We start from the raw sequence: 13,438 nt of genomic DNA, 5'->3' as shown, positions 1-13,438 counted from the left end.
CCTTGGTGAGTCTGTAAGTGCAGACGGTTATGTGTTTATCATATTTTAAAACTTAATTTTGAATGAAGTTATAAGAATTTGGAGTGAATATGTGCTAAACTTTTGTGAAAATAATGTCACAATTGAAAACCAATCTTAACTATAAAAAAAATAGGCTGTTGAAAAACATATTTATGTAAATATTAGCTACTTTTTTTCTATTAGATCTGGCAGGAGGAGCCAGACCTATTAAGGAAGTTCCTCTTCTGGCTGCCAATGGAAGGAAGTTCAGTCTAATCTAATTTGAGGTGATAAGTTCAGTAAGGCTTTCCTATAAAGAAGAGGAAAATTGTGCAGCTGAAGGTTACATGGGAAGTAAGAAGAAAAAAATTGACTGGTCTTTTATTGCCATCTCCTGGAAGTTTTACTTGATTGCAACTCATAGTCAATAAATATTAATTTCTGTTTCTTACATTTCTGTTTTTAAGAGTAGAGTAGGAGTAAATTTTGTCCTTATTGCATTTTGTCTATTATTATTATTATTTGTTTTAATAATTAAAAATAAAACAGCCCATTAAGTTTAGTAGCGTTTTTATTCTTCATATGTCACTACAATTACTATATATATATATATATATATATATATATATATATATATATATATATATATATATATATATAAGAACCAGTAGTGACTTTCGTTATTTGTAATTATTTATTTTACATTTATTAATCGAATTTGACACTAAGATGGTTAATTTTATTTAAAGGTTTAGTATGTAAAGTCAACTTTATTTTAGACAATAGTGCCATTAGCTCAAGTCAGCTCTGTGCTGGTTCATTTTAGATCAATTAACGATGTAAAATTGATAAGGACAATGGGGCACTCGATCCAGCAGATGGCGCTCTTAACCAATGACGCTGTCAATCATCTCCCAAAAGCGCCGAAGTAGCCGTTCATCCCGCCGCCGCACAGAGCAACAAACCCAAGCTGGCGAGAGCAACCATCGATTCCAATATAACATCCCACATCACCTCTGTGCTTTAATATCGTGTCGCGTTTGAAGACATTTCGAGCGGATACCGCAGGAGTGTCGCGGGAGGAGCAGCAGGGCTGCCGTTATTCACTGAACCCCCGGTAAAGTCAGACACGCTGATGGCGGCGACAGTGGAGGACCTCTACCGTAACTACGGCATCCTCGCCGACGCGAAAGAGGATCTAAGCAAAGTAAACAAAGCCTCGTATCTCTGTGTTGTCCGCCTAGAGGAAAAGTGCTCGTTGGATATTCATTTTCGGTGGGGTTTTATTCATCGAAAGCCTGTAGTGTATCTACGCGGCCTCCTCTAACGCACGAGCACATTAGCGCTAATAGCTGACCAGAGATGTGTGGGGGTTTGAGTAAATAAGTAAACGGCACCAAATGCATGCTTTAAGGGCAACTGTTTAAACAGAAAGGGATTATTCTGTCTGTATCTGCTGAAATACGTTAGGTAAATTTGAGGTTTGTTAAAGAAATCCTCTCACGTTTAGCAAGGCTAATGTTACGCTGTGGACGTAATGCGTTTGTGAATGTGGTTTTCCGCAATCCTGCGCAGAGATACTGATGAATGATTAACAGCTTACACGAGGAAGGATGCGTGAATTTACATCATGCAAATCTGCTACCTTTTTACTTATTTTGTGTGCATTCATTCACTTATTATATGTTCAGATGTTGTGTAATATTATTAAATGAAATATGTCATGTGATATTTATATTTTATCAAGTTATATATTTAAATACTACCAGTTGATGTGTTCTAATATGTATATTATTTGATTTTACTGTCCATCTATTTATCTATCTATATACTGTCAGTCAAAAGTTTGTAATAATTATGTCTCTATGCTTACCAAGACTGCATTTATTTTATCAAAATGACAGAAAAACTAAGAGAACCGTATTCTATTTTAATATATTTTTAAAAGTAATTTATTCATATGATGGTAAACTAAATTATTATTGGTCCACAATTATTAGAAATGGGTCTTATCAAAGCTGAAAATGTTTTTTGTGAAAATATTGATAATTTTGCTGAAAATCCAGCTTTGCCATCACAGGAATAAATTGCATTTTAAAATATATTCAAGTGGAAAAGTTAATTAAAGAGTTAATTTGTGACAATATTTCACAGTGTTTCTCTTTTTATTTTATTTTTGTTCAAGTGCATGCACCCTTGATGGGCAAAAATATTACATTTTAGTTCAAAACTTTAGACTTCCTATTGTAACTTAATACTTTTTGTATGAAATATATTGAATTTGTTATTAAAAATTAACATTTTAAAGAAACATTGATAGCATTAAATGTAGTAATGTTAATTATAATAAATATTTAGGTTTATTATTATTATTGTGAAATGTCACTTATTTTGATCTATTTTTAATTTAAATTGTTTTTCAGCACAAGGATGCGTATCAGGTGATTCTGGATGGCGTTAAAGGAGGTCCAAAGGAGAAGCGACTGGCTGCGCAGTTCATTCCCAAATTTTTCAGCAGTTTTCCAGAGCTGGCCGATGCAGCCATCAACGCACAGCTTGATCTGTGTGAGGATGAGGATGTATCTGTGAGTAAATCATCATCCGCATGTCAGAGAATTTGCATGTTGTGGGTGTGAAATCGGAAAAATAATCTTTACATTGTTGGTTCGTCTTTCCTGGTTTCCTGATTATAGATCAGAAGGCAGGCTATCAAAGAACTGCCCCGATTTGCATCAGGAGAGAATTTACCCAGAGTCGCAGACATCCTCACACAGCTGCTGCAGACAGGTCTCACATCTACCAAAAACCTGGTTTTTAGGCAGTGTTAACAAACTAGTGCAACTAAATAACACTGTTTTTCCAGCTGTTTGATCATAGTAGTTTCTTCTCATATCTTCTAGATGATTCTGCTGAGTTCAATCAAGTCATCACAGCTTTGATCTCTATTTTCAAAATTGATGCAAAAGGTATCCACGTTCATTATACCCTCGATGCTTTATGGGTAGAATGTGTTTTCTGTTAATTCTACATACAAAAATACAGTTTTTGTGTTGTGTCTGTCACGATTAGTTATTTGTCCTCTTTGACCCTGTCGTCTTACTTTACAGGAACTTTGGGAGGCTTGTTCAGTCAGATCCTGCAGGGAGAAGATGTTGTTCGAGAAAGAGCGATTAAGTTTCTCTCTACTAAGTTGAAAACCATGCCAGATGACACGATGACAAAAGAGGTGGAGGATTACATCTTCATAGAGACAAAAAAGGTGTCATTCATGTTTCCATTTTCCACACATACACTAGCATTCAGAAGTGTGGGGTTTAAAGAATGATATATTTTTGGAAGAAGTCTCTTGTGCTCATAACAGTAATTGTGAAATATTATTTCCAGTCAACTGTTTTCTATGTAATTTATTCCTGTGCTGCAAAGCAACTAGTCTTCAGGGTCACTTGATCATTCAGAAATCATTCTAATATGCTGATTTGCTGCTCAAGAAATTTTATTATCAATGTTGAAAACAATTGTGCGGTTTCATGTTTTTGTGAAAACCATAGTATTTTATTTTATATATATATATATATATAGAGAGAGAGAGAGAGAGAGAGAATTTTTTAAATAACAGCTTTTTTTTATAGAAATTATTTGTAATAGAAACGTCCTACTTTTAATTTTGAAATTCATAATGTGCTCTTTGTATTTACATTGGTTTTATAGTGATTTTGTCAAACTAAAAAGGTTAAATTTACTCCTATGAAAATGCCATGTGGCATAACCATCAAAAAATATTTAAGTGTTCTTGAACATATGAAATCTTAATTGTCAAAATGGCAGTTTTTGGAGAGTCGTACCATATGACATTTCACAACCTGACCTAACCTTGTCTTATCAAATTATATTTTTAAGAGATCTTGACACAGTCATAAGGATCTGTTGGGGTCCTCTGTATTATTTCTGTTTTGTTGCACCACATGATTTTTTTTTGCATTGAATTGTTCTCACACTTGAGCTGTCACTCTTTCTGATTGTCTTAGGTCCTAGAGGATGTGACGGGGGAGGAGTTTGTGCTCCTGATGCGTATCCTGTCCGGGCTGAAGAGCATGCAGACTGTGAGTGGGCGGCAGCAGCTGGTGGAGCTGGTGGTGGAGCAGGCATTTCTGGAGCAGGCGCTGAACCCCGCAGATGCAGACAGCGTCGACCGGCTCCTGCAGTGCACACGCCAGGCCTTACCACTCTTTTCTGTGAGTTCGCAATAATATTATAATATTTCTCCAGTAATATTCAGCTGTTAAATTTGTCACTTTCTGACAAACGCTTGGATGTCTGAATGAATTGTTTACAAAATAAAAAATAAGTGCCAAAAAAAAAAATTGATTTAATTACAGAATTGTATTTATATGAACAACATTTCACAAAACAATTTTTTTGTGTGATTGTTTTTTGTTTTTATTATTAATATTATTATTACAGTTTCTTAGAATATTTCGCCAGTACTAGTCCAAATAATGCAAAGGGTAATTATACCAATTTTTCATCTCTCCTCCAGAAAAATGTGCATTCCACTCGCTTTGTGACATACTTCTGTGAATTTGTTCTGCCCAACCTCAGTCTGCTCACCAGCCCTGTAGCAGAATTGGACATCCAGCTGGAGGTGTGTATCACATGCTGGGAATCATGGAATCATTTCTGCATATTAAGCTTGTATATATTTTTTTTTTACATGGGGGGAAAAAAGCACATCTTTATTAAATTTCCCCCCACTCGCAGATATTCGTAGGATACTGGAAAATGAACTTAATATTTTCTGTTTTTCAGGTACTAAAGTTATTAGCTGAGATGAGTCCATATTGTGGCGACATGGACAAACTGGAGGTCAATCTCAACATGCTGTTTGAGAAGCTACTGGTAAAGGCATATTCCTGACCTCACATAAGGATTTACATTTAATCATTTAGCAACCGCTTTTATCCAAAGTGACTTACAAATGAGGAGAACAACAGAAGCAATCAGACCAACAAGAGAGCAACAGTATTCAAGTGATGTGACAAGTCTCAGTCGAGCACAGTACACATAGCAAGGGTTTTTTGTTGTTGTTGTGTTTTTTTAAATAAATGAGAAAAAACAGATAGAATAGGTAAGTGCTAATATGAATTGGTTGAAACGAGATTGGACGAAAAAGAAAAATTTAGAAAGCTTTCATCTCATGCTTTGGCTCTGCATCTTTCTGTCCCCTAATGACTTCAGGAGTTCATGCCCCTGCCTCCAGAGGAGGAGAACGGAGAGAATGCTGCCAATGAAGAGCCCAAGCTGCAGTTCAGCTACGTGGAGTGTCTGCTCTTCAGCTTCCATCAGCTGGGCAAAAAACTACCAGACTTTCTTATCGACAAAATCAGCGCAGAGAAGCTGAAGGACTTCAAGATCAGGTCAGAGCTCATAGTAATCATCTAAAGGACAACAGTGATATTGAATTTTGCTATTGAAAGCATTTCAAATTAAGTCTTTATATAGAAAAACGTGGTAGTACCAATACTAATGGGCTTTTGTGATCCTAAAATACCACAGCAAAAACAAATACTTTTTCAACTTTAGAATACACACTACTGCTATATACTTTAGCTATATACTGCTAATACTTTTATTCAGAAAGGACCCAAATAAATTAATCAAAAGTGACATTACAAAATCTTTCCTTTTCAAATAAATGCTGTTCTTTTTAACTTTCTATTCATAAAAGAAACCTGGAAAAACTAAAATATTAAGCAGCACAACTGCAGTAATGATGCTGAAAATTCAGCTTTTTTGCAACACAGGAATAAATGACATTTTAAATTATATTAAAATAGAAAGAATTTTTAAATTGTAATATTTAGCAATATTTCTGTTTTTACTGCTTTTGGTTAGAATACAAGACTTTAAAAAAATTGCATTACCGGTACATTACTTTGTGGAAGGCAGACGAACTCTGCATTAAATGTATTATATTTTTGTTGTTTATTTCTCAGGTTACAGTACTTTGCACGGGGGCTCCAAGTATATATTCGACAACTGCGTGTCGCTTTGCAAGGCAAGACTGGAGATGCACTGAAGACAGAGGAGGTATGATTTTATACTTTTTACACTGATCTTTGCTTTGTAAAGTTAATAGAAGTAAAGGTATTTATTTACTGCAATTCACAGGTGTTTGTCAATTTACCTAATGAGTTTCAAAAACCATGAACAAGTATACTGAAAGATGTAATGTGTATTCTAATTTTGTTTCTTCACAGAATAAAATCAAAGTCGTGGCTTTGAAGATCACCAACAACATAAATGTTTTAATCAAGGTAACATTCATGAATTCTGACAGTTTTGAAAGTCTTCGCTGTTTTGTCAAATATTGATCTAATTTGTTTTCTTCTATCTTCTCCAGGATTTGTTTCATAACCCTCCATCCTATAAAAGCACAGTCACTCTGTCCTGGAAACCGGTGCAGAAGACCGAGGCGGCAGCAGCAGCAATCGGGTACATGTACAGATCAACCTTGGACATTCAGATCACCATGTTTAGTCTGCTTATTAAAGGTTTTGCCATGATCTCTGTTTGTCCTACAGCCAGAAGAGGCAGTCAGTAGAGGACATTGGGGCAACAGCCACAACAAAGAAGCTTCTCACAAATCTGCCCAGGAGGGACGCCCGACAAATATACAATCCGCCCAGTGGGAAATACAGCGCCAGCATTGGAAACTTCTCTTACGGTGAGTATCTTATCAAAACTTAATCACTAGTGCTGTATGAATTAGTATCTGTACATATAAATGATTTCATCTGTGCCATCAGAACAACGAGGAGGCTTCAGGGGCGGCAGAGGACGGGGCTTCGGAGGAAGAGGCAACAGAAGCCGAGGCCGGATTTATTAAGAGGACTGCATATGCTTCTATACCCATGCAACTACATTACCACAACACATTATCTTTGACAGAGTTTCTCCCGTCTGGTCCTTCCTGCATCTTACGGCCCTCCATCCATCCTTTTTCGCTCTACATTTTTCTTAATTTTATTCTTGAGTGTGTTTTTGAAAATCCGTTCTCAGCCTCCTGTCATTGGTTACAAATGTGTTGGTTGTTTTCTTTCTGGATCATCTTTGTGGAACAAAAAACTGCCAAGGTGTGTTTTTTTTTTTTTTTTTTTTTTTTTTGGGTATGGTGTTTTTGTATGGTGACATGCATCCTTTGTATCTTTTCTTTTTTAACTTTTTAATTTTTCAGAGCTTTTGTTGGATCAAAAATTACAGATTTGTAAGTGAAAAATAATATCCTTCTGAATTTTATCAAACTTGTGTGGGTAAAATCTTATGCTGACTTTCTTAATTCAGGACATAAATATTAAAATTTGTATGACACCCCTTATCCCCAATGTTTGTTTAACGTAATTAGGGTTAAAATAGGTTTTTTAGTTTTTTCAAAACAAGTAAAATATTCCACAGAAATTGTACTTTTAGAGTAGGATTGCCTTGTCTTTTCAAACTGTTACAAAAAATAATGACCCAATCATTTTCAAATATTGCATGCATAGATTTGAGTTCACTTTCGATTTCAAACATGCATGATTAGTTTGTAGGAAGCATTCAAATTTTTGATGGAGGAAATCAGACATTTATGTATTACAGCTGATGGTTTTCATTTCAAACAAGATTTTTCACTCACATTAAATCTTTTTGCCTTTTTCAACAGCTTTTCATTGGTTGATATATGAATATTGGGTTAAATATTTAATCTGCATCGAAGATGCCATGAGTCTTGCATTTTACATATTTGCTATCAGCATTCATGTGCTTATTAATAGTTAAACTGTCCTAACTGTAGTTAGCATGAAAGAATCACACCACTAGATGGCCATCCAAGTGCACAGTCTGCAACCAATAAAAGCATATTTACATTCAAAACATGACAATTTAGGATACTACAGAACTTAAAACGGTTGAAGACCAGTTTAATGTTTGTTTGTTTTTTCTAATCACATCCAAATCTTAAGAACTCTGCTTTTCTAGTGTTGTGCATCTACCAATCATTGTTCACCCAAAAAAAAAACAGGCTTTATAGATGCATCACAAATAAGATGCAAGTAGTCAATAAAAATCTATTTTAATGATAATTTAGAACCTAAAAATAAAAACCTAAAAATACGAGACGTTTGTGTAAGGGGTAACGTTTAGATAGAGGAAGAGAATCGAAAGTAATAATAGTCTAATTTAATCAGATATAGATTATAAGGGAACTCAATTTCGATCCTTCTACAATAAAAATATGATTATCAAATTACTAATTAAGGCATTTTTGCTATGTCAGATGAAATGACCACCTCGTGAGATGTATAGCAAACAAAACATGCCACAGACGGATTTTAAGTGTTAAATCTGTCGGGGTTTTTCCACACTTCAACAGGTGTGTCGTTCCGCGCTGTTCATTGAACGCTAGGTGGCGCTATCAGACAACTATCAGCGTCGGCTGCTCGTGACTAGGTATTTCCCAAATAAGTCAATGTACGTTAGCTCTTCAGCTGAGAGAGAGATAAAGTGACTTAATAAGAAACCTTCTGTTTATGATCTATTCTGATCGTTAAAGACGCGCTTTGCTTTTGGCTTTTAACAAGACCGGAACGATTAAAGTGCAGCACGACAGTGCAGTAGGCGTCTGATAGAAATCGGCTATTTTTGTAAGACGCGATAAATCGATGGACTAATCAAGAGGTGTGCAAATAAGCTGGAACGACAAGCGTACGATATCAAACAATATGTTCATGGTACTGCACTGAAAGATGGACTCAAATGTGTCGGTTCTTTTTAGTAGGCCTAAATAACAAAAAAAAACAAGCGCGATCAGTGTAGACTATTTTCTAATTACATGACTCATATGAACCGGTTATTTTAAGTTAATTAAAAGCAAATTAAATAAAAGCGAATGACTCTTATGAACTGATTTTTTTATAGGGAATTAAAAACACACAATGTGACCAATGTGGTTCGATTCCAGATCAAATTTAATAATAATAATAATAATAATAAATACTATTAAGAACAATTTCTTTAAATTAATTAAAAGCATTCAGCTTGACTAGTGTAGTCCTATTCCTGAGTAAATGACTCTTATGAACCAATTATTTTAATTAAAAAATAAACAACGTGACCAGCGTTGTCCGATTCCCGAGTGAATGAGTTTCATAAACCGATTCTTTTCAGTGAATCAGAAGCATTCAACATCACCAGTGTAGTCCGATTCCCAAACAAATACTCTAATGAAGTTCTTTTTAGGGAACACTTAATGAATCGGTAAGAGCTGTTATTGTCTTTATGTTGTAGTAACTGACTGGTTGTAGTTAAACATGCCCATCATGAGTTCTCTTGTTATCAGTGGTATTACATACAAATGTTTTATTGGCTTACATTTTTAGTTTAATGTATGTTTAGAAGCATTTACTAGTTTATTCCGCCTCTTAAAAAAATCTGTATAAATGCAGCTTTCAAGATCTGCACTGAATTTATTTCAGATTTGTTATGTTTGTACTGATAAAGTCTGAAATCATCTCATCATTTGGCAACAGACCATCCAAAGTGTGTAAACACAATAAGAATAGCATTTCTTATGTCTAAATGATCTTTCCTCAATGTTTCTGCTTGAAAAGTAGAACCATTAATGGAACAATTAACAAATGGTTTGTGAATCAGAATCACAACCAGAATGGTTTAGTTCTTAAATAAGCACACAATACATATTCATTTGTTCGCAGTGTTGTTCTGCAGCAGAAGTTGAGTTGTTGCACCTTGCGCAGACAAGCGACGCGACTCAAGGATGGCTGAAGAACTGCAAGAAAAGAACGCTATCCTCTTTTTCATGAAAGACTACCATCCACCCCCTCATGTACAATGCCTGGAATAGTAACAGCACTGCCAGGCTTACTAAATATAGCAACCAGTGACTTTTAACATGTCAACTAGGAAGAATTGGTTTCCATATGTGTGGCTGTTGTGGCTATACACATAATACTATAAATAGATTAATAGCCTATGCAACATGTCTTCAATGATTTATAACCTTTGATTAAATTGTTGCACATCAATGTCAGTTAACCCTGCCTATGTTAACCATAAATACAATTTAGTACCTTTCTCTCTTTTGTGCAGCCTTGTTATAGGCTATGTGAATGGAGACAAGGGGCAGGATGAAACGTGAAGGATCATGCGCTGTGGGCAAAACAGCAGCTGAGAGATGCAAACAAGGCAGGACCCTTCGGGTTTTAGGTTGCTTTTCTGACATTTGGTGCACCCATGAGTTCAGGTCCCAACTAACTTTTGAATGAATGAATTAGAAGAAGGGGGTAATGGATGAATAAATGGCAGAGAACTTAATGGATATTGAGAAGATGTGTACATGAAAGCCCAGTCTGATTTTCTTTCTTAACATGTTACGCAGGAGGTACATCATGTGACAGCTTGCCCGTTCATAAATATTCACGGTCTCTATTCATGCAGACTCGTCTCTTGAGGTAGTCATTGTGCCTCGGCTCTGAACCATGTGATTCTGATGGGAGGGGGAGAGTCTATAAATAGCTCTATAGCTCGGCTTCTATTGACATCATTTAGGCAGGAGAGATGGAAAAATAAACAGAGAGAAAGGGCTATAAGGGTGGAGATTCTTAATCTGAGCTTGAAATTCAAACAAACTCTAATCAATTTTGATTCCCCTCTCAGCTCTCCAATAGAAACCACCGGGACACTGTCCACTGTCCATGAGAGCATCTACCTCTCTCCCCATGGTGGAACAAACCGAGGAGATAGGGATGGGGGGGGGGGGGGGGGGGGTCAAACAAAGGAAAAAGAAACGTGTGACGGAAAGCCAAAGCAAATATTTTGGATTATGTTGTTAATGGGAACTGGAGGAAGATTATGGCCAAGTCTGCCTATGTGTCAGTGTCTGTCAACAATATAGATCGATGACATCCTCCCATCCCAGCAGATAAACTTCTGGTCTCTGTGAATACTAAATCGTTGTTAGGTCTGGGAAATGCAAGGATACTGATGGCTGAAGATCACATTAAAGATGTGAGAAATGCAAAACTTGATGCTTGGAAAAACGTAGGATTGTAATTCACAATTCTGAGTCATTCGACATAATTATTGGCTTTATGTGTAATGCATTGAGAGAAACTTGGACAGCACATGTAACGGGTCCAAGAAACCCCCAAATCTTGCATATTAGATGAATGCCTTGTAAGTTTTGACTTAAGACTTATAATACCACTGCCACTTGTGGCTCTTTCCTGTAGCACTCAAATCACTATTCAGATTTACTTGAGACAGAGATTGTGCACTAGATGTGATATACAGTATATACAGTAAACACTCACCTAAAGGATTATTAGGAACACCATACTAATACTGTGTTTGACCCCCTTTCGCCTTCAGAACTGCCTTAATTCTACGTGGCATTGATTCAACAAGGTGCTGAAAGCATTCTTTAGAAATGTTGGCCCATATTGATAGGATAGCATCTTGCAGTTGATGGAGATTTGTGGGATGCACATCCAGGGCACAAAGCTCCCGTTCCACCAAAGATGCTCTATTGGGTTGAGATCTGGTGACTGTGGGGGCCATTTTAGTACAGTGAACTCATTGTCATGTTCAAGAAACCAATTTGAAATGATTCGAGCTTTGTGACATGGTGAATTATCCTGCTGGATGTAGCCGTCAGAGGATGGGTATATGGTGGTCATAAAGGGATGGACATGGTCAGAAACAATGCTCAGGTAGGCTGTGGCATTTAAACGATGCCCAATTGGCACTAAGGGGCCTAAAGTGTGCCAAGAAAACATCCCCCACACTATTACACCACCACCACCAACCTGCTCAGTGGTAACAAGGCATGATGGATCCATGTTCTCATTCTGTTTACGCCAAATTCTGACTCTACCATCTGAATGTCTCAACAGAAATTGAGACTCATTAGGCAACAATTTTCCAGTCTTCAACTGTCCAATTTTGGTGCAAATTGTAGCCTCTTTTTCCTATTTGTAGTGGAGATGAGTGGTACCCGGTGGGGTCTTCTGTTGTTGTAGCCCATCCGCCTCAAGGTTGTGCGTGTTGTGGCTTCACAAATGCTTTGTTGCATACCTCGGTTGTAACAAGTGGTTATTTCAGTCAAAGTTGCTCTTCTATCAGCTTGAATCACTCGGCCCATTCTCCTCTGACCTCTAGCATCAACAAGGCATTTTCACCCACAGGACTGCCGCATACTGGATGTTTTTTCCTTTTCACACCATTCTTTGTAAACCCTAGAAATGGTTGTGCGTGAAAATCCCAGCAACTGAGCAGATTGTGAAATACTCAGACCGGCCCGTCTGCCACCAACAACCATGCCACGCTCAAAATTGCTTAAATCACCTTTCTTTCCCATTCTGACATTCAGTTTGGAGTTCAGGAGGTCAGTCTTGACCAGGACCACACCCCTAAATGCATTGAAGCAACTGCCATGTGATTGGTTGATTAGATAAGTGCATTAATGAGAAATTGAACAGGTGTTCCTAATAATCCTTTAGGTGAGTGTATATATATAATATTCATATTGTCATAATATCATCTATCACTTGCAGTCTTTTAATTTGTATTTTATTTACATTTTATTTTCTTATATATATATATATATATATATATATATATATATATATATATATATATATATATATATATATATATTCAAAATCATTTTAAAATAAAAGATTAGATTTTATTATATCATATTAATAATTAAATTATAATAATATTTAATATTATAATAATATATCATTAGAGTATATTATGTTAATATTACAATATATAATTTTTCCTGATATCTTTTATTTTTGCTCTTTTTGCAGGTTTGTGATTTTCACTGTATACCAGCAACTCTAGGAGCCACAGACTCGGGACTGCTGTCCCTGTCAAATTTGAGGTAAGGTGGGTTAAGTGAGGAGAAGCTCAGAGCGAGCTCGAGCCCACACAGCCGAAATAGAGGTATTTTTAGATTTAGCGGAGGGTGCAAACGTCCAGCTTCACTGTCAGATCAAAGCCGCCACTTATGACACTCCTGGCAGAACTGGTATTTTAAGGGAAACATGATGACAAATGTTATACTTACGTCCTTGATCTAAATATTTACCTATTTTCAGTCCCCCTCCCCACACACACACACAACTCGTCACCGCCCGCTCATTCACAATCTTCCTATTTTAGCAGCAGGAGTCCGACAACACTCCGGAACATCCCGTGTTTTGCGAAGGTAGGATCATCCCTGCACATCGAAGTACATAGCGTTGTTTTATGAATAGGAGCTTGTGTTCATTCATACACTTGTAGGCAACACGGACATGCCGATGAAATGGTGTCTTCATGGGTTTAATATAGTATAAACAGCTTTTGCATGCATAAAGTGTATTTAAAG

The 13,438-nt window shown here is 36.4% G+C and overlaps 1 protein-coding gene across 1 annotated transcript; it reads left to right on the top strand.

The window, feature by feature from the left end:
* Positions 1-911: 911 nt before the first annotated feature.
* On the top strand, positions 912-7,009 carry LOC132133150 (apoptosis inhibitor 5-B-like). The gene is made up of 14 exons (XM_059545887.1): positions 912-1,207; positions 2,424-2,585; positions 2,694-2,787; positions 2,901-2,966; positions 3,108-3,259; positions 4,026-4,232; positions 4,538-4,642; positions 4,807-4,896; positions 5,236-5,414; positions 5,994-6,087; positions 6,258-6,314; positions 6,401-6,492; positions 6,582-6,724; positions 6,807-7,009. Exons 1-14 carry the CDS (start codon positions 1,136-1,138, stop codon positions 6,884-6,886), a joined length of 1,593 nt encoding a protein of 530 aa, XP_059401870.1. The 5' UTR covers positions 912-1,135; the 3' UTR covers positions 6,887-7,009.
* Positions 7,010-13,438: the final 6,429 nt, after the last annotated feature.

This window comes from Carassius carassius, chromosome 50 (assembly GCF_963082965.1).
Source record: "Carassius carassius chromosome 50, fCarCar2.1, whole genome shotgun sequence".
Taxonomy (NCBI): domain Eukaryota; kingdom Metazoa; phylum Chordata; class Actinopteri; order Cypriniformes; family Cyprinidae; genus Carassius; species Carassius carassius.
The sequence above is the reverse complement of the archived record's forward strand: the minus strand, read 5'-3'. Positions and strand labels throughout refer to the sequence as shown.